The sequence below is a fragment of the Thamnophis elegans genome, unplaced genomic scaffold (genome assembly GCF_009769535.1).
Source record: "Thamnophis elegans isolate rThaEle1 unplaced genomic scaffold, rThaEle1.pri scaffold_140_arrow_ctg1, whole genome shotgun sequence".
Taxonomy (NCBI): Eukaryota; Metazoa; Chordata; class Lepidosauria; order Squamata; family Colubridae; genus Thamnophis; species Thamnophis elegans.
Window position 1 is genome coordinate 49,305 of NW_022473610.1, and position 27,050 is coordinate 76,354.

At 47.2% G+C, this 27,050-nt stretch overlaps 1 protein-coding gene across 1 annotated transcript in view; it reads right to left on the reverse strand.

Annotated features, from left to right (window-relative positions):
* Positions 1 to 27,050, reverse strand: part of LOC116523285 (protein-glutamine gamma-glutamyltransferase K-like) — a 45,950-nt gene that overhangs the window by 12,870 nt on the left and 6,030 nt on the right. Inside the window, exons 2-3 of the mRNA XM_032238385.1 lie at positions 9,040 to 9,258; positions 7,089 to 7,280 (exon numbers count right to left, since the gene is read on the reverse strand). Coding sequence (XP_032094276.1) covers positions 7,089 to 7,280; positions 9,040 to 9,253 — 406 coding nt within the window. The 5' untranslated portion in view covers positions 9,254 to 9,258. The remainder of the gene's footprint in view (positions 1 to 7,088; positions 7,281 to 9,039; positions 9,259 to 27,050) is intronic.

Here is a 27,050-nt window from a genome sequence, read left to right on the forward strand (position 1 = left end):
TCTTCTTCTTCCTCCTCCTCCTCCTCCTCCTCCTCCTCCTCCTCCTCCAACCCCATTCCCTACTAGCACTGATGATCTTCCCTAGTTGGGTCACGTCGTCCTCCTCTTCCTCCTCCTCCTCCTCCTCCTCCTCCTCCTCCTCCTCCTCCTCCTCCTCCTCCTCCTCTAACCCCATTCCCTACTAGCACTGATGATCTTCCCTAGTTGGGTCATGTCGTCCTCCTCCTCTTCCTCCTCCTCCTCCTCCTCCTCCTCCTCCTCCTCCTCCAACCCCCTTCCCTACTAGCACTGCTGATGTTCCCTAGTTGGGTCATGAAAGGTCTCCAAGAAAACCACCAAGCTCGAAGAGCACCAAGGACCACACAATTTTCGTCATCGCCCTCCTCCTCCTCCTGCACCAAGGATCACCTCTGTCCAACATAAGCTATAAATATTATCTTCTGCGGCGAGGGCTATATGCTTAAAAAAGCAACTTTGAGAAGGTCCTTTGCTAGCAGGCAGGTTCTAGGATGCCTGCCGCCACCAAAGGACCTTCCTGCAGTTGCTTTTCTGAGCACGGGGAAAAGGGATGGTATTTTGTCCCTTCTGTCTCCCCGTTGCTCAGAAAAGCAACTCCGGGAAGGTCCTTTGGTGGCGGCAGGCGTCCTAGAACCTGCCTGCTAGCAAAGGACCTTCCCGAAGTTGCTTTTCTGAGCAACGGGGAGACAGAAGGGACAAAATACCATCCGGCCGGGACGGGTATACAGGGCCAGGGGCGAGGCAGGCTTACTTCCGGGTCCGGTGACCAACCGGTTCGCGAGAACCGACGGGGACCGGCAGCAACCCACCCCTGCTGCTATCGTATAACATTTCTCTCTTTCAGTAAGGAGGATCAAATCTTCTGAAAAGCCCTTCCTTTTTACCTGGCATCTTTGGCAAAGAGAACGGCACTCTGCACATGCTCAGTGGCTCTTACACCTGCAGGCCAATCTACACGGAACCTCAGCCGGGCCGGGATCCCATAGTCGCCTGATCAGCCTGGCTGATTATTATTTTTTGTTTTTCATCAGTATCTCTGTTTTCCCCCTTCAGAAGCAAAACTTTTATCCCTCTTTGGTTGGATCGCATTTATCGGAATTGGAGCCCATTGGCGTTGGGAAGCCAATAAATTTAAATCAGCAATAAGACTACAACCGTATATGTCCAAAATTCCTACTCTGTTTGGTCTGGAAGTGTTTAGAGGACCACATCTGTCCATGCCGCCAAAACGGCTGCGGTGTTTTGGGTTTTGGGTTCCCAACATCTGGAAGACAGCAGGGCAGGCCAAGTTTACACTCTGTGTGTTTTTGATCCAATCGTACCTATGTTTATTTGTGCAGGCAGATAAATCAGTCTTCCTCAACCTTGGTGACCTGGAAATGGGTGGACTTCAATTCCTAGAATTCCTCAGCTAGCTTTATGATGGAAGGAAGGAGATAGAAGGAGGAAGAACAGGGAAAGAGAAGGAGGAAGGATACGGAGGGAAGGAAGGAAAGAGGGAGGGAGATAGAAGTAGGAAGAAAAGGGAAAGAGAGGGAGGAAAGATACGGAGGGAGGGAATGAAGGAAGGAAGGAAGAGAGGAAGGAAGAGAGAGGGAGGGAGGAAAGGAAACAAGGAAGGGAAAGAGAGGAATGTAGGAGAGGGAAGGAGGGAGGGAAGAAAGGAAGCAAGGATGTGAGAAATAAAGAAAAAAAGAATGAGAAAGAAAGAAAGACAGAAAGAAAGAGAGGAAGGAAGGGGATGGAGGGAGGGCAGGGAGGGAAGGAAGGAAAGAGGGAGGAAGAAAAAGGAAGGAAGACAGGAGGGAAGAAGATAGAAGGAGGAAGAAAAGGGAGAGAGGGAGGAAGAATATATAGGGAGGGAATGAAGGAAGAAAGGAAAAGAGAGGGAGGAAGGGAGAGGGAGAAAGGAGAGAGAGGGAAGGGAGGAGGAGAAAGAAGGAAGAAAGAAAGGGAAAGAGAGAGAAGGGAGGGAGGAAGGAGGAAAGGGAAGAAGGAAGGAAAAGAGAAGAGGAAGGGAGAGGGAGAAAGGAGAGAGAGGGAAGGGAGGAGGAGAAAGAAGGAAGAAAGAAAGGGAAAGAGAGGGAAGGGAGGGAGGAAGGAGGAAAGGGAAGAAGGAAGGAAAAGAGAAAAGGAAGGAGAAAGGAAGGATGGAAAAGAAAGAAAGAAAAAGTGGAAGGAAGGAGGGAAAGAATAGGAAGTAAGGAAGGAGGCTGGTGGGGGAATTCTGCGCGTTGAAGTCCACCCATCTCCCAATTGCCAAGTTTGAGAAACAACTGACATCAATATTCAATTAAGAAGCTGTCATAAATCAGAGGAAACACCATTTTACCCACTTCAACTAAATTTGTGGCGGGGACTTTGGGGCCAGGAGAAGCCAGCCAGAGATTCAAACCCCCGTAATCTGCACAAAACCGTCTCCTCTCCTTTGCAAAAACTTTTTAAATTTTGACTCTCGCCCTTTCTGTTTTCCCAAATTCTGGCCCGGGGGCATTCTCAGTGGCGACGACGGTGGGGGGTGGGGGAGGAAGCCAAATTTCCGGGCGTCGATAAGGAAGGCGAGGCAGTCCTGGCTGAAAAGGAACGGGATCTCCAAACCCCTAGATCGTCAAAATGACAACCTTGCGAGATAATCAACGGTTTGCTACGGCAACTCTACGGGGTGGTATGAGGCCAAAAAAACCCAAAAAATTGCAGCCGGGCTGGAAGCCATGCCGGCAAGCAACGTGTACACCCTATCCTCTTTGCAAACCTGTCCTGAAGAAATCTAGCAATGTGTCCCCTCCCTCTGGGGATGCAGGAGGCCAAAATTCCTCACCCGGTGGTGCGGAGTCGGGGATAATCATAATCATAATAATACAAAGAAAAGCATTGCAAGCAGGGACCAGTTCCACCAGTAAACAGAAGCCTGTAGTCTCCCGCAAGCATGCCGGCGTGCCTCTGTCTGGTTTTGAGCGAAGAGAGGGAGATAGTTGCTCCCTGTCTGCTTGTAATCTTTTGGCATCCAGGAGAACTCCTCGGATCTCCTCGGTTGGCCCAGGATGAGCCATTGAGGAGTGTTTTGGGGAGCAGAGAAACAAAACGGAGGTGTTCTTTACTTCGGTAAAAAGGCATAGGTCCTCCACGCACCTATGTGCTGGTCGTTCCCGACTCTAGGGGTTGGTGCTCATCTCCGTTTCAAAGCCAGAGATCCAGCGCTGTCCGAAGACATCTCCGTGGTCATGTGGCGTGACTCAATGCCGAAGGCGCACGGAACGCCGTGACCTTCCCGCCAAAAGTGGCTCCTGTTTTTTTTCTACTTGCATTTTTTTACGTGCTTTCGAACGGCCAGGTTGGCACAAGTCACAGGAGCTCACTCCATTTCACGCGGCGCTCGGGATTCGAACCGCCGAACGGCCGACCTTTCTGATGGACAAGCTCAGTGTTGTAGCCCCTGAGCTGACACGTCCCACTGTTTTTTAGTTAATGCGTGCATAAAGTATGCAGGATGCCTTCAAAAAGAAATCTGTGCAAGTCTTTGTTTAGTGACGGGAAGTTATCGCAACTCTGAAAAAAAGTGACTTGCGGCCATTGTTCACACTTAGCCACAATTGCAGGGGTCAAATCATTCTCCAAAGCCCCCCGAAGGCAGGACAAGAAACAAGGGTTGGAAACTCATCTAGGAGAGAAGCAACTTGGAATTAAGGAGAAACTTCCTAAGAGTGAGGACAATTAACCAGTGGAACTGCTTGTCACCAGAAGCTGTGGGTGCTCCCATCACTGGAGGTTTTTAAGAAGAGACCTGGTCTGAAATAGTAGAGGTTCTCTTGTTTGAGCAGGGGGGCTGGACTAGAAGACCTCCAAGGTCCCTTCCAGCTCTATTCTGATTCTAAAATGGCCTTAGGATCTCCTGCTTGAGCAGGGGGCTGGACTAGAAGATCTCCAAGGTCCCTTCCAGCTCTATTCCGATTGTAAAATGCCCTTAGGATCTCCTGCTTGAGCAGGGGGCTGGACTAGAAGACCTCCAAGGTCCCTTCCAGCTCTATTCCGATTCTAAAATGATCTAGGGTCTCCTGATTGAGCAAGGGGCTGGACTAGAAGACCTCCAAGGTCCCTTCCAGCTCTATCCTGATTCTAAAATGGCCTTAGGATCTCCTGCTTGAGCAGGGGGCTGGACTAGAAGACCTCCAAGGTCCCTTCCAGCTCTATCCTGATTCTAAAATGCCCTTAGGATCTCCTGCTTGAGCAGGGGGCTGGACTAGAAGACCTCCAAGGTCCCTTCCAGCTCTATTCTGAACGGGAAAACTGCACTGGGTTGGTTTTTCCGTCTGGCCCACCATTTGCTTAAAAGAAACAACTGGGATTGCCATTCGGTTCATTTCGTAGCCGAGCGGGGTCATCGGGAGCTCAAAATAGCCTCCCGCCCGAAAGCGATGGATCGCTTAATGACAAGGGGTCGTGTTACGACAACCCGGCATTATCGGTGTTTGATGTGGTGGATTAGGCAGAGGAAGTACATTTGTCTTTCCTGGTTAATTTTAGAGGGTTTTTTTCCTTTTTGCAAGACCCCCTACACAACCACCACATTTTTTCAGATGAGAAAATAACCCCAAATTATCATCCGAGGACTACAGTTGTTTTCTAAAAAAATAAGTGTTAAGGCTAAGAGACACAGATGGATCCATGTTGCACGTCCGGAGGTGGGGGGGAATGTAAGCTTGCTAGAAGCTAAAATGGACCATCGCAGAAGACGGTGGCTCTGGAATGACCATTCCCGACACCTATTGGGCCAACCGGCAAAGGATCCAGATTGGAAACGGACAATTCCAGGTTTTTCAAGTGGTCCGATGGAAAAAATCAGAGGTGGGTTCTTACCGGTTCGCACCGGTTTGGTAGAACCGGTTCGTCAAATCTACCGATCTGGTTAGAAGAGGTTCCACCAGTGGACCCGGAAAGCAGGCCACACCTACAGAAGAGCTTCCAAAATTTTTGAAACCCACCACTGACACACACACACACACACACACACACTCACACAGAGAGAGAAAGAGAAAGAGAAAGAAAGGAAGAAAGAAATAAAAAAAGAAAAAAGAAAGAAAAACTGAGAGAGAGATGAAAGAAAAAAAGGAAAAAGGGACAGAGAGACAAAAGGAAGGAGAGAGAAAGAGAGAGAGAGAGAGAGAGAAAACACATGGCCAGCAAGCCACTCCCACCAGGTCACATGGCCGGCAAGCCACTCCCACAAAGGAGGCCACACCCACAGAGTAGGTTTGAAATTTTTTTGAAACCCACCACTGGAAAAAATGTAGCACGGAGGGGTTGCATTTAAAAGTCAAAATTCTAGAGCCAAGTTTCTGGCATGTGGATGTCAATTCCCAGAATTCCCTAGTCAGCCTTATGAAGGGAAGGGAGGGAGGAGAAAGGAGGGAGGGAAAAAGGAGGGAGAAAGGGAAAGGAAGAAAGGAGAGAAGAAGGGAAAGAAGGAAGGAGGGGAGGAAGGAGGAAGAAGCAAGCTATAAAAGAAGGGGGAGGAAGGAAGGAAAAGAGGGAGGGAAGAAATAGAAAGAGGGAGGGAAGGAAGGAGAAAGAAGGAAGACAGAAAAGGAGGAGGGAGGGAGGAGAAAGGGAGGGGGGAAGAGATGGAAAGGGAGGAAAGGAAGAAAGGAGAGAAGAAGAGAAAGAAGGAAGGAGGGGAGGAAGGAAGGAAAAGAGGGAGGGAAGAAATAGAAAGAGGGAGGGAAGGAAGGAGGGAAGGAAGGAGAAAGAAGGAAGATAGAAAATGAGGAGGGAGGGAGGAGAAAGGGAGGGGGGAAGAGATGGAAAGGGAGGAAAGGAAGAAAGGAGAGACAAAGGGAAAGAAGGAAGGAGGGAGGGAAGGAAGGAGAGAGGGTGAGAGGAAGGGAAAGGACTGGAAGGAAAAAATGAAAGAAGGGGAGAGAGGGAAGGAAAAAGTCAAAGGGAGGGAGGAAGGAAAGGGCAGAGAGAGGGAAGGAGCGAAGGAATAAAGAGAAGGGAAAGAAGGAAGGAGAAAGGGAGGGAGGAAGAAGGGAGGAGTAAAGGAGGAGAGAGAGAGGGAAGGAAGGAAGAGGGAATGAGAGGCAGGAGGAGAAGGAGGGAGGGAAAGAAGGAAGGACGGAGGGAAGGAGGGAGGGAAGAAAAGGAAGAAAGGAAGGGAAGGAGGAGAGGAAGGGAAGGGAAGGAAGAAGCTGTAGGAAGTTAGCACTCATCCTTCTCCTAGGAAAATGAAATATTATAGGAAATATTAAAAAGATCAGAATATTTCCCCCCCTAGAAGGGAGGCAGAAACTCACTCAAACACCTCCCCCCATAGTCAATGGGCCATTAAGGTCTGAGCCAGGGTATTCTACATAACAAAGAGCGATCTCCTTCAGGCAGAGCCATAGGAGGAATTGCCCAAAACCTTTTCATGACACAATCACCCAGCAAGAGTCAACCAAGCCTGAGAGACAGACAACCTACAAAGTGACCCCTACATGGCCCCGTGAGAGTCGGACAACCAATCAGAACACAAGCTCAAATTCAAAAGCCCGGAGTGGGCATAAAACCAGGGCACACTTCACATCTCTTCCCTTTTTGGTCCCAAGAGCTCAAGCCATGGGGTCCTGTCCACCATTAAACCATCTTTCCAAGCAGCCTCCATGTTTCCGGTGTCTTTTCCCCCACTTGGAGCTGAACCCAGGTGGATGTTCCTTCCGACAAGAGTCAAAGAGAGGGAGGAAGGAAAGAAGGAAACGACACTCTTTCCTACCCCCAAGGTGTCAAGTATAGTCGTCAGCCAATAAAAGGTTGCCCTTGCCCAATTCACCATCAACCGGGTCCCCCTCCCAAGGCTTCAAAAGGATCTCCAAAACAGATCAGGTGCACTGTGCCCGCTGGCGCATTCCCCGCCAGATCCTTAACGCCGCCCAAATGCCACCCTGAACCATCTCTCCCGGCCAACTTCGACATTTGCCGATCTCTGACCTCGACGATTTCGGTCCTCCCCCAGACTTCCTGGGGGGGGGGGATGTCATGAGGACGAGAAACTCGACGGAAGAAGAACCCTTCTTCACGCGCCCCCCCAAACTTACCGACCAGGAACTCGAGGCAGACCCGGTGGTCCTCGGAATCGTACGGCTGTTGGAAATGAAGCTTCATCTCGAAGGGCTGCCCGCGGCGGATGATGAGGTTGTCGTACTCGTACTCGTCGGTGTGGTGGGCACGCCGGTTGCTGCCCGTGCGGCCGCTCATTAGATCAATCTTTTGGATGACCAGCATGCCCTCTGTGGGAGGTAAAAGAAAGGAGGGTCACTCACTCCGGCCACAACCATTTTTGTATCCTAACCAGGGGTGGGATTGAAAAATGTTAACAAGCAGTTCTCTGCCCAGTTGCTGGATGGGTGGGGCCATAGTGGGCGGAGCCAACTCAGCCTCCTGCATCATGGAGGGGAGCATTTTCACCCTCCCCACACTCCGGATGCTTTCCTTGAGTTTCCGGGAGGACGAAAACCATCTTCCCCAGGCTCCGGAGGCCGCTTGAGGCCGGAAACGGGCCTGTTTCCAGACTGAATACGCCGTGTGGAGACTCCTGGGAGGGGTGGGAGGGGCCAGCCAGTCCATGCAACGACCAGTTCGCCTGAACTGGTGTGAACCGGCTGAATCCCCTAACCCAGATTGCGGTTCCAATGACCACGAAAGGAAAGTTCCGGAAGTGTAAATTTTTGAGCCGGTTTTGAAGGGTTTGCGAGTATGCAGAAATCTGGGGGAAATTACTACCTCCAAACTGGGATTCAATTCAGAGAGATGGGTGCAACTACTGTAGCTTTAAACCCGTACGGGCACTCCTCGACTTACGACAGTTCATTTAGTGATCGTTCGAAATGACAACGTCACTGAAAAAAAGTGACTTTGTTTTTCAGACTGAGACCATTGCTGCATCTTTGATCAAAATTTAGACGCTTGGCAACTGACTCATCTTTATGACGGCCGCAGTGTGTTGGGGTTACGGGATCCCCCCCCTTTTGCGAACTTCTGAGCTGCAAAGTCAAAAGGGAGGCCAGATTCACTTAACGAACACGTCACTAACTTAATAATCGGAGGGAGGAATTGGAGAACTGTGGTGTTGTAAAATGGGGCAAAACTAATGTTTCACTTAGCAACAGGCCTTGGAGGTTCAATTGTGCTCGTAAGGCCGAGGGATTACCTGTATTTCTCAACCTGGGACACGTTCAGAGGGGTGGACTCCAACTCCCAGAATCCCCCAGCACAGCATAGGATTCTGGGAGATGAAGTCCACCCATTTTAAACAGTGACCCAGGTTGTAAAAAAAAAAACTTTCTCTAAGTTGTCGTTAAACTGGTGAGAAACATCTTAGGGGAGGAAAAAAATCTCAGAAGCAAAAATATACTTTTAATTTATTTTTTTATTTGCATTTCTGAGATTTGCATTTATCTCCAATAAAATTAACAGGGATGGGGGGGGGGTGTTTCCTCCTGGATTTAGTGGGTGGGGGGGGAAGATTGTTCATTTTTTTCCAAACTTAAGTTTAAACATCTGGAAGTGCAACAAAGAACGGTTGAAGGAATTGGGTAATGTCTAGTTTAATGAAAAGAAGGACTAGGGGAGACATGATAGCAGTGTTCTGATATCTCAGGGGTTGCCCCAAAGAAGAGGGAGTCAAGCTATTCTCCAAAGCACCTGAGAACAAGAAGCAATGGGTGGAAACTAATCAAGGAGAGAAGCAACTTAGAACTAAGGAGAAACTTCCTAACACGGAGCAGAATTCACCAGTGGAACAGTTTGCCACCAGATGTTGTGAATTCTCCAACACTGGAGGTTATTAAGAAGAGACTGGATGGAAGAGACTCAAATGATATAGACAGGGGGTTGGACTAGAAGACCTCCAAGGTCCCTTCCAGCCCTATTTTGATTGAAATTGGGTGGGATTTTGTACTAAATTGAGCTGGTCTTTCACCCCCTCCCCCAAATGTCTCTCTCTGGAGGTTTGGGAGAGTCTCTCAACCCCGCCCCCCCACGACTCACCCCGGATGACGGGATCCGTCCGCCGGGCTCCCGGGACCTCGCCGGGCGCCGGTGTCCAATCAGTGTCATCTCGCTGGCCCGCGCAGCAACGGCAAAATTTGTGAAACCAGTATTTCTTCCTTCTGGGCGCCGGCTCTGGAGCATTCGGCTGGCGCACCCGGTAGCTGACGTTGGCCCAGCGGCCTGCATCTCCGCGCGGATCCGATACAGGCATGGCGTCTGCGGAGGAGAAAGGAGAGGGGTGTGTGTGTTTACAGCGCAGTCTCTGAGCCGAGCTTAGAAAACAGAATCCAACTTTTTAAACTCTGGTTCATCGTTTCCCCGTTTGCACCCGAGAGGAAGAGGGAGAGGCGGTGAGAAAGACGGGGTGGAAGATTCCGGAATGGCATCGGAGCCCCCAAACATAGGCCGGCAGTGCAGCCGAAAGTATCCCGATGCATAACGATACAATTGCAGGAAAACTCACAACTTGTCTACATCCTTCCCGGATAATGAAATATTCCTTTAAAATCACTGGAAGACAAGTGGACTTCGACTCAGAGGGGAGATTCAGCCGGTTCGAACCGGTTCGGGCGAACTGGTTCGCCGAACCGGTAGTTGGAAGGACTGGCTGGCCCCACCCACCCCTCCCCTCCCTTCCCAGGAGTCTCCACGCGGCCCATTCATCGTGCCAGGTAAATCCAGGTAAATGCAGGGCCCCCACGGAGGCTCTAGGAGAGCAAAAATCCCTTTCCGCCCTCCGGACTGACTGAGGAATTCTGGGAGTCGAAGTCCACAAGTCTTAAAGTTGCCAAGGTTGGAGACCCCTGATTTAAGATTTCGGGACTTCGACACCCAGAATTCCCTAGCCTAGTCTTTTTTTTTTCCTTCTCATTTTGCTGAAGTCAAAGATATATTACGCTTACTGCGTACCCACCATCTATTAAGAAAGTTACCCTCCATCATTGACTGAGGAATTCTGGGAGTCGAAGTCCAGAAGTCTTAAAGTTGCTAAGGTTGGAGACCCCTGATTTAAGATTTGTGGACTTCAACTCCCAGAATTCCCTAGCCTGGTCTTTTTTTTTTCCCCTTCTCATTTTGCTGAAATCAAGATATATTACGCTTACTGCATACCCACCATCTATGAAGAAAGTTACCCTCCATCACTGACTGAGGAATTCTGGGAGTCGAAGTCCACAAGTCTTAAAGTTAGTGATCCTTAACGGTAGTAGGACTAACTGACTCTCACCTTACAAGTTAGAGACATAGGCCCGGTTTGCCTGGATATTAAGCCCCCGTTTACCCATGGCTTATGGAACAAGCCAGCTTCAACGGCGTAGGTAGAATCATACAAATACTTGCATCCCTGTCAATCAACCATCTCCGTTCAAATCGTCTCAGCAGAAAGAAGCTAGCTAGTTGCATCACATTAAGCCACAGTTCGATTCATTGAGGTTCACACCATATAAACCACAATGGGCTGGATTCCCAAACCCTGTTAAATCCCAAACCACAGATAATAAAGGTCTGTTTTTGTTACCGCAATATTTTTAAGTTTTACCAGCTGGAAGGATCCTTGCTTCCCCAGGTGAGTTTTATTTTAAAAAAATAAGACTCTCCTTAAAGGCGTAGGTGGTCCTCGACTTACAATGCTTTGTTTAGCGACCATTTGAAGTTAGGATGAAACAAAGCGACTTACGTCTGGTCCTCGCACTTACAGCTGCCGCAGTTTCCCCACAATTTACACGGTTAAAATGTGGACACAACCAAATCAAGTTGGGAATATTTTGACTTTTTTCCCACCTCACAGCCTCTTTCCATGTTGGGACTAACGTTGTACAGGCAGTCCTCAACTTACAACGGTTCATTTAGTTCCAAGTCGCGACGGCCCTGAAAAAAAGGGACTTAGGACCGTGTTTCGCCCTTATGGCCGTTGCAACTCGGGATCAAAATTTGAGTGCTTTGCAAACCGGTTCCTGTTTATGACGGTCGCAGACTCCCGGGGTCACACGCGATCCCCTTTTGCGACCTTCTGACAAGCAAAGCCTGATGGAGAAGGCAGATTCGTTTAACGACTGTGTGGCTAACTTAACGGCGGCAGTGATTCACTTAGAGACGGTGGCAAGGAAGGTCGTAAAATGGGGCAAAACTCATTTAACATAATGCTTCACTTAGCAACCTAAATATTGATCTCCATTGTGGATTATCTGTACTGGTTGTTCCTCGACTTACAACAATTGAAAGTTGCAAAGGCAGAAAAAAAAGTGACTTTACGACTGGTCCTCGCACTTACGACCGTTGGCATATCGTCACGGTTACATGAACCAAATTGGGGTACTTGTCAAGCGGGGTCACGGGATCATCACTTGCAGCTGGCTTCCAACAAGCCAAATCAAAAGGGGGGGAGCCGGTTTCACTTAACGACCGTTTGATGTGCTTAACAACTGCAACGATTTGCTCAGCCACCGTGGCAAAAAAAAATGGTCGTAAAATTGAATGCGATTCCCTTAACTGCCACCTCACTTAGCAAGGGGCTCTCGGTTGTGCCGTAAGTCGAGGACTAGAACCCTAGTCCTCGACTTACGACACAGTGGGGGACCAAAATGGTTTGAAAGGCATCACCGGCCGGGAGAAGGCCGTTAAACGTGGGATGCAAAATATTCCAAGGGGATCCGGGTTCGAAAGAATCTGTGGTCACCGACGTTCGCACACATCCCGCAAACATTTGTGAAGAAATTGTGAAGCAAACACAATTTGCTTCCTGTGGTCCTTTTTAATTCGAATTTCCAAGCCCGAAGGCAAGAAATCACGAGACCGTCCCACTTAACATGTGAAACCCTTTGCCACAGTTGGGGGGGGGGGGACTCTGCTTCATCCAGCCTTGTGACTAGGCCTCGACCCCGTCTTTCCCTCCAAGGCCGACGTGCCAAGTTTCTAGTCCCTAAGGTCTTGTGCAAGCTCTTGTCTGCCTTCCTCTTTCCGTGCCCCCTGACTGACTCAACGGCGGCTGGTCCTTCCCAGGAAAGGAGAGCGAGGGTTAGTGGGCCAAGGGGGCAACTCCCAGCCTCCTTCCCCCCAAACCCACCCCGCAATTCTGCCGTCTGCCAGATGTGGACAGATGCGGAAAAGAGAAAAGGAGATATGGAAGCAAAAGAAAGAACAAGCTGTACTTCCACATTGGGGTAGGAATAAATGAAATTTAGGCTGTCCCGATATCAAAGGGATGGGGAAAAAAAACCAGATCAGGGGTTGAAGCAACATCTGCTCAGGGTTGAAGCAACATCTGCCCGACAGCTTTGTTTTCCAAACTGGCTTAAGCCTCCTTCTCCATAACCCTAAATATCCTGGTTTCCCCCCCCCCCCTTCTGGGTGGACTTCATCTCCCAGAATTCCCTAGGCTTGACTGAGGAATTCTGGGAGTTGAAGTCCCCAAGTTGAGAGACCCTTTGCTGTACGGCAGGGGTATCAAACTGCCGGGCTTAATAGAAAGTGGGGATGCAGTCGATGTAATATACCAAGGCCAATTCCTCGCGAGTAGAAATCTAATATGTAAGGAAGCCAACATGTCACCAAGGAGTTCCCCCCGGCCCCCGCTTAAAATAAACCAGATTTTTGTAGCAAACGCACACAGCTTTCTCTTCCTTTTCCAACTTTTGAGTTCTCTCTGTTAGTAGAAACCATCGCCAACTCCCCGCAAGCAGAAATCTAATTTGTAAAGGAGCCAAGGGGTTACCAAAGAGTCTCTTTCTTAAAATAAAAAAACCAGATTTCAGGGTTCCACCACAAAACCACGTTCGACTAAAGCGCGCTCGACGAAACCGCGTAGCTGACGTCATCACAGGGCGACAACAGCGCAGAGACAGAAGCACGTTGTAAACGCTAAACCTAAAATTAACCCCTAAACCTAAACCTAACCCCCCTAAACCTAATCCTAAACCTAACCCTAAACCTAACCCTAAACCTAACCCTTAACCTAACCCTAAACCTAATCCTAACCCTTAACCTAACCTAACCCTAACCTAATCGTAACCCTTAACCTAACCCTAAACCTAACCCTAACCTAATCCTAACCTAACTAACCAACCCTAACCTAACCCTTAACCTAACCCTAAACCTAATCCTAACCCTTAACCTAACCCTAACCCTAACCTTAACCTAACCCTAAATCTAACCCTAACCCTAACCTAACCCTAAACCTAACCCTAAACCTAACCCTAAACCTAAACCTAACCCTAAACCTAACCCTAAACCTAACCCTTACCTTAACTTGAATCGGCTTGCTTTCAAAGCGCTATTTAAAGCGCCCTTCTTTCTCCGCGCTCGCTGTTGTCGCCCTGTTGATGACGTCAGCGACGCGGTTTAATCGGGCGCGCTTTAGTCGAGCGCGGTTTTGTCGTGCCACGGATTTCAGTACTAAAGATAGAGAGCCCTTCCTTTTCCGCTTACACATTTTTGATTTCGCTCTGTTACTGGAAGCCAAGGCCAATTCCCCGCGAGTAGAAATCTAATCTAGAAGGGAGCCAACAACGTGCCCGCCAAGGAGTTTCTATCGTCCTAGCACGCTTGCAGAAATTGTGCTGTGCTGTGAGACATCACTCGCACACACACAGCCACACACTAAAAAAAACTTTCCGACAAGTTTATCTTGGCTGTCAAAATATGGAAGTCACGGGGCCTGGGATATTGTAAGTTAGCCTGCAGGAAGGGTGGGAAGAACTTAAAATAAAAGAAAGATAAATAAAAGAGATCTGTGTATACCGGTGTGTTCAAGTGTAACCAAACAAATTAGAAAGCATGACCCATGTGAAGATAGGTAGATTTTTTTGAGGGCTTGGCCAGGCTGGAAGAAATATTAATTGTTCTTCCCTTGTTGCTATTGGCACCGTTTTCGTGGCGAAAACGGGGCTGCGTCGAAGTCGAAAAGAAATTTGGATTGCTAACTAGAACCAAGGACTTGATTCTGTTTATTTTCGGATCTATCATTCATTTCCTTTGTTCCACCCAAATTCCAAAGCTGACGCTTGAAAAGCTTCTTGTGACTAACAACACACATTCTGTACTTTAGCAGGGAAAGCATCTACTGCTGGTTTTGGATGAGGTCCTCCACTTACAACCGAAATGGAGCCAGGAATTATGGGTAGTTCTCGACTTACGAAAGTTCGTTTAGTGAACGTTTGGAATTACGCCGGCATTGGGGGAAGGGGAAAAGTGAGTTATGACTGATTTTTCGCACTTGTGACCGTTGCAAATTCCCCATGGTGACGTGATCAATTCAATTCAATTTATTAGATTTATAGGCCGCCCAATCCCGGAGGACTCGGGATCGAGGTTCGGATGCTTGGCAAGTGATTCATATTTATGACGGTGGTAGCGTCCTGGGATCAGGCCATCTCTTTTGGCGACCTTCTGAGCCAGATTGGCTTAACAGCCGCGTAACTCGCTTAACAACGGCAATTATTCACTTAGCAATGGTTGTAAAAGGTCGTAAAATGGGGCAAAACTCAGCAATGGTCTCACTTAACATAGATTTTGGTCTCAATTGCGGTTGTAAATCGAGGATTACCTGTACGATTGTAAGGCATGGTTGGAATTATGGTTGTAGATCGTCGGTCGTTAAGCAGGCCATCTAATTTTATGACCTTATTTTGCAGCAGTCGTTAAGCGAACCAATTTTCCCCAAGGGGCATTTTTTTTGCCTGGAATCAGCAGTCAACGCCAGAAAAATGCTGAAAATTGCAAATGGCTGTTAATTGTGAGCGAGTGGCCAAGGGCCCAATATGTGATCATGCCATTGTGTGTGTGTGTTTTAGTGTTTGTGTGTGTTCATGTGGCCATCAGAATTTTGAAAATGTGTGCTAATTAACCTTGGGGATCTCCATCGTAAGCTTGAATAGTCACTAAGCGAGGCTTAGCTATATTGCCTTCCTGGGTGAAGCAAAACAGAGAGGAGGACGCTCCTCTGAGCACATACAGAGTATTTTTTGCTCAACGCAAACGTACGCGCACACACAACCCAAAGTCCATCTAGCCTCCCCAAGACTTTTGAATCTTGCAGGAAACAGGACTGACAATTAAATATTAAATCTTTTGTATTAATTTCCTAGTCCCTCTATGCCGAATATTGCAAAATGTCTGATTGAGTGACACAGGGGTGATATTCTCTTGCTTTCCCTACTGGTTGGCAAATGTGAGCGTGCGTGTGTTCACGCATGCGCTCGGACTTCTGCGCATGCGCATTGATTGTGCACGCAGCTTGCACTCATGCACGCGGCTTTAAAATGTGCCTAAATAGGATGGCATAGAACCGGTTCGGGCGAACCGGTACGAACCGGCTGAATCAGAGGTGGGTTGCTCCCGGTTCGGCCGAACTGGTAGTGGTAATCTGGCTTGGGTCGGAGAACCAACAGCGACCCAGGCTGGCCACGCCCCTGAACCAATTCCCCAGTCTCCCTTCCCGTTGCTGGCATCTTTTTTTATTAGCTTTTAATGTTCTTCGCGTATGCGCAGAACCATTTACAGCGAACTGGTGTTGGTTTGCGTAGGAATGCACCCCTGAATACCACCTCTGGCGTGGTGTTATTGTGTGCCTTTAAACACACCATGATCAGGGACGACTGTACGATACTCTGATCATCCCGTTTTTGGTAAAGTTCTTTTCTTCATGTGCAAAAACGACAGTGTTACTTTGATGGATGTTTTTTTTACAATAGAATAGAATTCTTTATTGGCCAAGTGTGATTGGACACACAAGGAATTTGTCTTTGGTGCATAAACTCTCTGTGTACATAAAATATGTAAAGGGATTAAATCATGATCATAAATACATTCATCATGACTCATGAGGGGCAACACTTAGTGATAGTCATCTGTAGAGAGGAGAACAAGGGGATAAGCCATATTGGACTTAATTCTCACTAACAGAGAGGAAATGATAGAAGATGTTGAAGCTACAGGAACCTTGGGGGCAAGCGATCATGCAATACTGGAATTGAACATGATGCAAACACAAGTAGTAGGACAAAGTCAAACTAGAGTCTTGGATTTTAAGAGAGCTAATTTCAATAAACTTAGAGACAGCTTGGGAAGAATTCCATGGATGAGAATCCTCAAGGGGGAAACAACTCAAGAAGCTTGGGAAATGTTGAAAAATGAGATTACAAAAGCCCAGTCTAGTGCAATACCCATGAAGAAGAAAAATAACAGCTCCCAAAAGAAACCAGCATGGCTGCATAAAGAACTCTCTGACAAATTGAAAGACAAAAAGGTTAAGTATAAAAAGTGGAAAGAGGGGGGACATAACTAAGGCAGAATATCAGCAAATAGCCCGAGCCTGTAAAGATGAAGTAAGGAAAGCTAAGGCTCACAATGAAGAAAGGCTTTGACACAAAAGTAAAAAAATAACAAAAAAAAGCGCTTTATAAGGCCTTGGTAAGGCCACACTTGGAATACGGCATTCAGTTTTGGTCGCCACGATGTAGAAAAGATGTGGAGACTCTAGAAAGAGTGCAGAGAAGAGCAACAAAGAGGATTAGGGGACTGGAGGCTAAAACATAGGAAGAACGGTTGCAGGAACTAGTTGAATGAAAAGAAGGACCAGGGGAGACATGATAGCAGTCTTCCAATATCTCAGGGGTTGCCACAAAGAAGAGGGAGTCAAACTATTCTCCAGGGCACCTGAAGGTAGAACAAGAAGCAATGGGTGGAAACTAATCAAGGAGAGAAGCAACTTAGAACTGGGGAGAAATTTCCCGACAGTGAGAACAATTAATCAGTGGAACAGAAGTTGCCTCCAGAAGTTGCGAATTCTCTAACACTGGAAGTTTTTAAGCAGATGTTGGAGAGCCATTTGTCTGGAACGGTATAGGGTTTCCTGCCTAGGCAGGGGGTTGGACTAGAAGACCTCCAAGGTCCCTTCCAACTCTGCTATTATATATATATAATGTCTTTGTGTCTGTGTGTCTGTGTGTGTGTTCCAGCATAACTCCGGAACTCCTTCAGCAATTTCAACCAAACTTGGTACAGAGATGACTTACTCTCTGGAAACAAATACTGTAGGGGTAAGACACCCCTTACACCCCTCAGTGTGTGTCCGTGTGTATGTCCATCTGTATGTCCATGTGTGTGTGTCCCAGCATAATTCCGGAACGCCTGGGTTGCTGAAATGAAAACAATTATATCTACAGTGTCAAGTCTCAGTACTTTTGACAGCGACCGTGTGCATTTTGGATTCACGTTCTGTTTAAGATACAGCCTGTTGTGCCTTAAAATGGCTTCTACTGTCCAGCACAGTGGAGTTGCCGTGGTAACGGCTTCACAGTACTCCACAAGGGGACTCCCTCTAATACAGGATTGGGATAAATACAGGGTTATCAGCTAGTAGGATACTAAAAAAGAGATCAACCTATGTCATACTAGGAAACCAAACTAAACAAAATAAATCATAAAGGTGCAAGCAACAGAACTAGAGTCGTAAGTAGAGGAGGAGATGGGTAGTAGGAAGGACGAGAAGAAGAGTAGTAATACAGGCTTAGTAAATAGTTAAAGCTACGATCCTAATTTATGGTTTGAATGTTTGATAGCGCACTTTAATGGGATGTATTTAGAGTCGCATTTAGTAAGGTGTGCGGCATGCATGTTTAATAAATAAATAAGTGCATCAATATTTTTTTTAAAGATGGGGGTTATTCCTTCTGTAACGCCCCCCCCCCAACATGGATTTTATTCCTTTTTTTTTTTTTAACAAGCTGTGAAATGATTTCCCAGAGCAACTGGATCCTTCTCTGATGCCCTTGAAAAGGGCAAACATACAAGTAGTCCTCAATTTACAACTGCAACCGAGCCCCACATTTTCGTCGCTAAGTGAGACATTTGTTAAGGGAGTTTTGGCCCCCTTTTACGACCTTTCTGGCCACAGAAGTGAATCTGGCTCACCTAGGTCGCAAAAGGGGATCATGGCAACTGTCGTAAATATGAGTCGGTTTTCCCAAGTTTCTGAATTCCGATCGTAGGACTATGGTTGATTCTGCAATGGTCGTAAGTGTGAAAACTGATCCTAAATCTCTTTTTTCAGTGGTGCAACTTCGAACGGTCGCTAAATGAGCCGTTGTTAAGTCGAGGACTACCTGTACAGATAAATAAACCGAGGAACTGGAGCCAACCAGATGCAAAGATGGGAAAACAGCTGGAGTTAAGAGTGCAGTAAAGGCTCTGTTTCTGCTAGGAGGAGATTCAAACAACCTTCCACAGATGTTGGAGAACAGAATCTCCGCAGCTTTACCCAAACGCTGCCCGTCAGATGTTTGAAGCATCCATGGGGGCGTCGTGGAAGGGGTGGTTGGATACAGCTGGGGAGGTCTGCAAAACATCTGGGTGAAAGCTAGAATGGCCGGACCAGCAAGAAAGAGATTCCAGCTCAACCCAACGATATATTATGCTATGATGATTTGTTGATTAAGACTCGTTTGTCACTATAAATTTGGCCTGACGCCCACAACGTGTCAGCAGTTTGGGACTTGTGCTCAGTTTGTGGGGTTTATACCGCACACAAAACCACAAAACCTGGTTTGTGTCCGCCAGAGATACAATACACTATGTCCAAATCAAAGAAAAGGAGAATATATAGACAAGAGGGAGGACCTTCAAACTTTGGCCACTTTAAGACTTCTGGACTTCAAGTCCAAGAATTCCCATGGCTGGCTGGGAATTCTGGGAGTTGGAGTCCATAAGTCTTACCGTGGCCAGGTTTGGGGGACTCTTGATCTAGACCGAGGTTGGCTCCGGAGCCGCATGTGGCTCTTTCATCCCTCGGCTGCAGCTCCCTGTCGTCGGTCGGTGCCACAATTTTTAAAGGCGTTTTTGATTGGGGTGGGGGGAGGGAAGCATGGGGCGCCAGGAGGAGACTCTATGGTGGGGGAACCCAACTTCCGGTCTGCTCCAGAATTGACCGCGGGAAGGGGGGGGCTTCTGGTTAGGACTTTTGTGGCTCTTTTGAATGTTTTTGCCGAGCTCTGGTGTAGACTACCAAATGGAGTCCGTGATGAAATTTCCTGCTTTCCCCCTTCCAATTTATATTTTTTTCTATACATAGAAAAACTCTATTTTTCCCTAAACTTGGTTTTCTTAGGGCCGTATGGAATGATTCCTGACCCCCCCCCAAAGTTTTAGATTTCCCCCCCCAAAAAAACTTTTAAAAGAAAGTATGAGGGGTTATGGCTTTATATTACATCCTTTGTGAGTTTTAGATTTGGGAAAAACTCAGATTTGAGTGTCCCGTTTGAGCACCGCTAGCTCCTTGGGGGGGTCCTCACTTTATTTTTATTTCTTCATTTAATAAATTGATAGGCCTCCCCGCCTCGCTATCAAGCAGCTCCTGACGGTTTCGCATTTTTCCAAGCAAGCTCTTTGCCTCTTACAGGAAAGGATGTTGCTTGATTTCCGTCCCCAATTCCAGATTTCTAAGATGCCTCGTGGGAACTTTGCCACTGCTTCACCCGACCACATAGCCCATTTCCTTCCTTTTAAAACCACCTGGTGGTTTTCTGCACCGTTCCCCCGCAAGGTAAATCCGATTTTTATTTGCCTTGTGAGATTCCTTTCATCAAATTGATATTCTCTCACTCTCTGCCATCGGTTTCCAACTCTCCCTGCCAGGGGGATTCGGACGACCGTGGCACGACAAAACCGCGCTCGACTAAAGCGTGCCCGATTAAAACGCGTCGCTGACATCATCAACAGGGCGACAACAGCGAGCGCGGAGAAAGAAGGGCGCTTTAAATAGCGCTTTGAAAGCAAGCCGATTCAACTTAAGGTAAGGGTTAGGTTTAGGGTTAGCTTTAGGATTAGCTTTAGGGTTAGGGTTAGGTTTAGGGTTAGGTTAAGGGTTAGGGTTAGGTTTACGGTTAGTTTAAGGGTTAGGATTAGGATTAGGGTTAGGTTTAGGGTTAGGTTAAGGGTTAGGTTTAGGGTTAGGTTTAGGATTAGGTTTAGGGGGGTTAGGTTTAGGTTTAGGGGTTAATTTTAGGTTTAGCGTTTACAGCGTGCTTCTGTCTCCGCGCTGTTGTCGCCCTGTGATGATGTCAGCTGTGCGCTTTAGTCGAGCACGCTTTAGTCGAACGCGGTTTTGTGGTGGAACCACGACTTAAGGGGGAGCCTAACTGGCCTCTTCCCCACTTTAAGGGGGGACGTAGGACCTCAACCAAAAAAAACTAACGCCGACCTCATTTTTGGCACTGTTTTCCGCAGCGGCCAAAGGCAGAATATATCGAATATTGTTTATTCAGATGAAGGTTCTATAATAATTATTTTGTGTGGTTTTGTGTTTCTAAAAGCTCACAGCCTTTAGAGTAAGATAGGCATTCTTTCAATTTGATGAATAAAATAAAAAATATATGATTTCCCCCTTGTCTCGAGATTTGGAGACGGTGGATGTGCTCGTAGGTCATATTTGTTGTGGCCCGTCAGTGGCCAGTGGATTGTGGCAGCCGATTCGGAGAGTGAGGAGGTTGGGGAGGAAGATGGGCCAGTCCTGGAGTCTGGGGAAGGCTCTGATGAGGACTCTGCGTCGGAGGCAGAGAGGGGGCCAGGGCCGTCTGACAGTTATCAGCTGCCTTCAGAGTCAGACATCAGTGAGGCAGACGAACAGCTGGAACCTGTTCCCAGTGTGCGCATGCGCAGAGTTGCCAGAAGAAAAGAACAGCTAAGAAATCAGAGTCGACGTGGGAGTGAAGCCACAGGTGGACGGTGAATGGCCCCTCCCAGAGGTAATAAAAGAGGAGCGAAAGGGGAGGGGGCTTTTTGCAGGAAACAATTCGTCCGTCCGTCTGTTCGTTTCAGGAGTGTGAAGATCTGTCCCTGAATCTCAGAGACTCTGTGCCAAGTCTTTCCCTGCATTTGGAAATATTGACATGGCAGCTTTCCAAGCTAGATAAGGTCTGCGGTCATAAATCCACCTTTGAAAGACTGTTGGCCAGGACTTGGATGAATGTGAAGGAGAGGAATTCACATTCGTCTCATAAAAGGGTTTTTTGGCGGGACCAGGAGTTTGCTTCGTGCTTTTTGCGGGGGCAGCCTAGGTCAGAACAAACCCTCCTCCCTTGCAATCTTGCTTAATCACCACCGAGGCAGACGAGAACGATCGTGGCCACTGTCTAGTGACAGTGAGTTCCTAAGGATAATTATGCATTCCATTCCTCGGGTTTCCTGGGCAGGCATCACTTAAGCAACAACACGAGGCGAGGTCTTGGAAGCGGCCCTGCCCAGTACTCGTTGCAGAGGCTGGGCTTTTGCAAAGAGGTGACGTCCCGATGCGGGTTTTCTGAGGTAAAGTTACCTCAGAAACGGCACCGGAGGAAAAACCAGCCTGCACGGAGTTCTCTCAGGCTTGGGAAACCGGGAGTCCGTTCTACCACGCGTCTCCCCCCCCTCTAAAACGCTAGATTGTGGTTCCTTTGAAGTAGCATCATTAAACCGGCTTCCCCCAACGGTGTCGCTCACCCCACGTCGCAGTTAGCACATCCTAATGATAGGGTTCGCCCGACAGGCTCAGTCAAACCAGAGTAACCACAATTCTGTTTTTAAATGTTCTTTCCTTTTATTTTTTAAATATTAAGAGCACCGCGCCTCTCTGCTTATACAAAGGATCCCATTTAGCACCGGCCTGCCCTGCACCGAGCCGGGGAAGAAAACGCCGGCGTTTAAAAATCGGGTGTTCTCTTAAGGCGTGGTACCCAATTTCTATCATCGGGTGGATATTAAATCAGCTGCGGACGCAAAATTAAACCAGCTCTTGGTAGTCTGTAGTGGTGTAGAGATTCCCGCTTAAGCGGGGGGTTGGACTAGAAGACCTCCAAGGTCCCTTCCAACTCTGTTGTTCTGTTCTATGCAATGCAATGCAATGCTATGCTATGCTATGCTATGCTATTCCTTTCCATATTTTCTGTTCTGTTCTGTTCTGTTCTGTGCTATGCTATTCCTATTCCTATTCTTATTCCTTTCCGTATTTTCTGTTCTGTTCTGTTCTGTGCCGTGCCATGCCGTGCTATTCCTATTCCTTATTCCTTTCCATATTTTCTATGCTATGCTATGCTATGCTATGCTATGCTATGCTATGTTATGCTATGCTATGCTATGCTATTCCTATTCCTTTCCGTATTTTCTATTCTGTTCTGTTCTGTTCTGTGCTGTGCTATGCTATTCCTATTCTTATTCCTTTCCGTATTTTCTGTTCTGTTCTGTTCTGTTCTGTTCTGTTCCGTGCCGTGCTATTCCTATTCCTTTCCATATTTTCTATGCTATGCTATGCTATGCTATGCTATTCCTATTCATATTCCTTTCCGTATTTTCTGTTCTGTTCTGTTCTATGCTTTGCTATGTTATGCTATGCCATTTCTATTCTTATTCCTTTCCGTATTTTCTGTTCTGTTCTGTTCTGTTCTGTTCTGTGCTGTGCTATGCTATTCCTATTCTTATTCCTTTCCGTATTTTCTGTTCTGTTCTGTTCTGTTCTGTTCCGTGCCGTGCTATTCCTATTCCTTTCCATATTTTCTATGCTATGCTATGCTATGCTATGCTATTCCTATTCCTATTCCTTTCCGTATTTTCTGTTCTGTTCTGTTCTATGCTTTGCTATGTTATGCTATGCCATTTCTATTCTTATTCCTTTCCGTATTTTCTGTTCTGTTCTGTTCTGTGCTATGCTATACTATGCTATTCCTATTCCTTTCCGTATTTTCTATTCTGTTCCGTTCCGTTCCGTGCTATGCTATGCTATTCCTATTCCTATTCCTTTCCATATTTTCTATTCTGTTCTCTTCTGTTCTATGCTATGCTATTCCTATTCCTATTCTTATTCCTTTCCATATTTTCTATTCTGTTCTGTTCTGTTCTGTTCTGTTCTGTTCTGTTCTGTGCTATGCTATGCTATGCTATGCTATGCTATTCCTATTCCTATTCCTATTCCTATTCCTATTCCTATTCCTATTCCTATTCCTATTCCTATTCCTATTCCTATTCCTATTCCTATTCCTATTCCTATTCCTATTCCTATTCCTATTCCTATTCCTATTCCTATTCCTATTCCTATCCATATTTTCTGTTCTGTTCTGTTCTGTTCTATTCTATTCTTTTGCATGACAGATTTTATGCTCAATATTTACAGAGGTAGCCCCGGACTTACTACAATTCATTTAGTGGCCGTTGGAAGTTCAAACGGCACTGAGAAAAAGGGACTCATAATTGCTTTTCACACTTATGAACATCGCAGTGTCCCCGTAGCTCCGTGATCAACCTTCAGAAGCTTGGCAACCGGACTCGTATTTACGACGGTCGCTGTCTCCCCGGGGTCATGTGAGCCCCACTTACGACAAGCAACATAAATGAGGAAGGCGGATTCACTTAGCGACGGTGTGACTAACTTAAAAATGGCAGTGGTTCATGTAACGACGATGACAAGGAGGGTAGTAAAATGGGGCAAACCTCACATAACGTCTCGTTTAGCAGCAGAAATATTGCCTCAATGGGGGTCGTAAGTCCTTGGCTTACACAACCATTCGTTTAGCGACAGTTCGAGGTGACTACAGCGCTGAAAAATGTGACGGATGGCCGGTCCTCGCACTTACGGCCATCTCAGCATTTCCCCCTGATCAGGTGGTCAAAATTGAGCAGAGAAGGTCCAGTTCCAACCTTCCCAGACGGCCTTCGACAAGCAAAGTCAATGGGAGAAACCTGGGTTCGTTTAACAACCCTGCGATCCGCTTAGCAACTTCAGGGATTCGCTTAACAACCAGGGTGAAAAAGTCGTAAAATGGGGCACAACCCGTCCGACGACAGTCAGTGGAAACTTCACTTAACAAGGGCAGGGATTCGCTTAACAACCATGGCAGAAAGGTTCTAAAACCGGGCACGGCTCGCTTAACAACCTCCTTGCTTAGCCACAGAAATCCTGACCCCCCCAATCACGGACGTAAGTCGAGGACGAACTGGGTGTTCTTTTTCTCATCCGATTGCTTAACTCTCAGCCAGATTTTAAAGAGAGAACATACAGGGATAAAACAAAATTATCTCCCCGAGAATCGCCGCTCCCTTTTGAACAAGAAAAGCACAGCGTCCTCCTCGCCTCCGTCACTCTGCACATCCTCAGAGGCACCATGGCCTTCCGCACCCGAGTAGCTCTCTCAGATCAAACCGGCTAGCTGAATCCATGGGAAATGTGACTGGTGGATGGTTTGAAATGAGCCGAGGGAGGAAGCTAAGAACTTGCCTGGGGAGGTATGAGAGGGGGTGGGGAGAAGGAATGTTTGGGAAGCTCCGGAAAGTTACTCACCCTCCATTGTGCCCCACCTTGGCCCTTGTCACCACCCATAGGGACGGGCTCCATCATGGGCAGTGCCCAGGTGGGTAGGGAGTCTGCCAGTTAGCCTGGGAAGGAGTTCCTGGTTGAACTGGGCCGATGGTTTTTCTATCTCAGCAACTCAACGTTCGGTGGACTTCAACTCCCAGAATTCCCCAGCCGGCTTAGTAGCTTCGTTATGTTAATGCTTTGCTGGCTGGGGGATTCTGGGAGTTGAAGTCCACCCATCTCGAAGTTGAGACACATGGCATTAGCATAATGAAGCTACTAAGCCAGCTGGAGGATTCTGGGAAATGAAGTCCACCCATATTAACATAAGGAAGCTACTAAGCCAGCTGGAGGATTCTGGGAATGAAGTCCACTCATCTCAAAGTTGGGAAAACACTGCAATAACATAAGGAAGCTACTAAGCCGGCTGGGGGATTCTGGGAATTGAAGTCCACCCATCTCAAAGTTGAGATACATGGCATTAGCATAATGAAGCTACTAAGCCAGCTGGAGGATTCTGGGAAATGAAGTCCACCCATATTAACATAAGGAAGCTACTAAGCCAGCTGGGGAATTCTGGGAGTTGAAGTCCGCCCATCTCAAAGTTGAGACGCATGGCATTAGCATAATGAAGCTACTAAGCCAGCTGGAGGATTCTGGGAAATGAAGTCCACATATTAACATAAGGAAGCTACTAAGCCAGCTGGGGAATTCTGGGAGTTGAAGTCTACCCATCTCAAAGTTTGGGAAACACTGCAATAACATAACGAAGCTACTAAGCCAGCTGGAGGATTCTGGGAAATGAAGTCCACCATATTAACATAAGGAAGCTACTAAGCCACTGGAGGATTCTGGGAAATGAAGTCCACCCATCTCAAAGTTGAGAAACATTGCATTAGCATAATGAAGCTACTAAGCCAGCTAGAGGATTCTGGGAATGAAGTCCACCCATATTAACATAAGGAAGCTACTAAGCCAGCTGGGGAATTCTGGGAGTTGAAGTCCACCCATCTCAAAGTTGAGAAACATGGCATTAGCATAATAAAGCTACTAAGCCGCTGGAGGATTCTGGGAAATGAAGTCCACACATATTAACACAAGGAAGCTACTAAGCCGCTGGGGAATTCTGGGAGTTGAAGTCCACCCATCTCAAAGTGAGAAACACTGGATTAACATAAGGAAGCTACTGGCCAGGAATGTCTGTGCCCATTTCTACTTTCTCCCCTCCTTGTAACCTCCTTTCAACAAGGTCAGATCAGGCAGGAATCCAACCGGGAAGCCTTTAAAAAAAAAAAACAATTCCCAGGCGGAGGAAAAGCTGCCTGCCTCGAACCTTTCATTCCAAGAGACCTGTTTGAGGACTTCACACAGCTCTCAGCGAACCGGTTTCCCAGGGTGGATCCTTGGGAAGGCTGAGCCACCCCATTCTCACGCAGAGAGGAAAATCAGCAAGACGGACGTTGGCTTGAATTTTAAAAAGAGTCACCAGGGTGGGGTTTGGGGGTTTGTATGTAGGGAAAATGAAATTTAAAAAAAAAAAATCACTTCCGGGGAGGCCAGGATAATTGGGTTGCTTTTGGAGGGTGCCGGAACGGAGTCTCCAAGGAAGGGGCCTCCTGGGTGGCTGGCACCGCGATCAGGAGCAGTCTACCTCCGTTTGCCACGATCAAGCTGATCTAGGAAGTGCCCCACTCTATGGTTCTCAAACGGATTGGGTTTATTTAGATCGAGCTGATCTAGGAAGTGCCCCACTCTATGGTTCTCAAACGGATTGGTTTATTTAGATCGAGCTGATCTAGGAAGTGCCCCACTCTATGGTTCTCAAACGGATTGGTTTATTTAGATCAGTGTTTCTCAACCTTGGCAACTTGAAGATGTCTGGACTTCAACTCCCAGAATTCCCCAGCCAGCGAATGCTGGCTGGGGAATTCTGGGAGTTGAAGTCCAGACATCTTCAAGTTGCCAAGGTTGAGAAACACTGATTTAGATGGTCATTTTTTAAAATCTTTTAAATATACTGAATATATTAGCCCGGCTCAGGGTTTCTTTGAATCCGGCGATAGGGGCAGCTCCAAATAAATAACATTTCTTTATTGCTTTCAATTGTGGCTTGCAAACCAGGCTTGGCAGCTCGAGCGAAGTAAACCAATCGTGGTTTACTCGACAAACCAGGGTTTAAGCGAGGCACTTTATTAAAAAAAAAAAGCACCGTGGGAGGATAGAATCTGGGCACATTTGAGAAAGGAAGGAAAATCTGACGATATCAAGCAATCCTTCTCAGTTCGTCCGCTTCTTACTTTCGACGCAAGAATGATTTCACGTGCAGGCTTTTGCAAGAAAGAAGGGAAGAGTTCCCCTGAGCATGGGCAAAGGACATTTCTTTTTGTAATGATATCTTTGGAAGACAATGTCCTAGATGCGAGGTGGGGAACAATGGCTTCTTTATGACTTGTGGACTTCAACTCCCAGAATTCCTGAGTCAGCATGGGGAATGATGATCCTTATATGATTTATGGACTTCAACTCCCAGAATCCCCAAGGCAACATGGAGAACGATGGCCCCTTTATGACTTGTGGACTTCAACTCCCAGAATTCCTGAGTGAGTATGGGGAACGATACTCCCTTCATGACTTGTGGACTTCAACTCCCAGAATCCCCAAGGCAACATGGAGAACAATGGCCCCTTTATGACTTGTG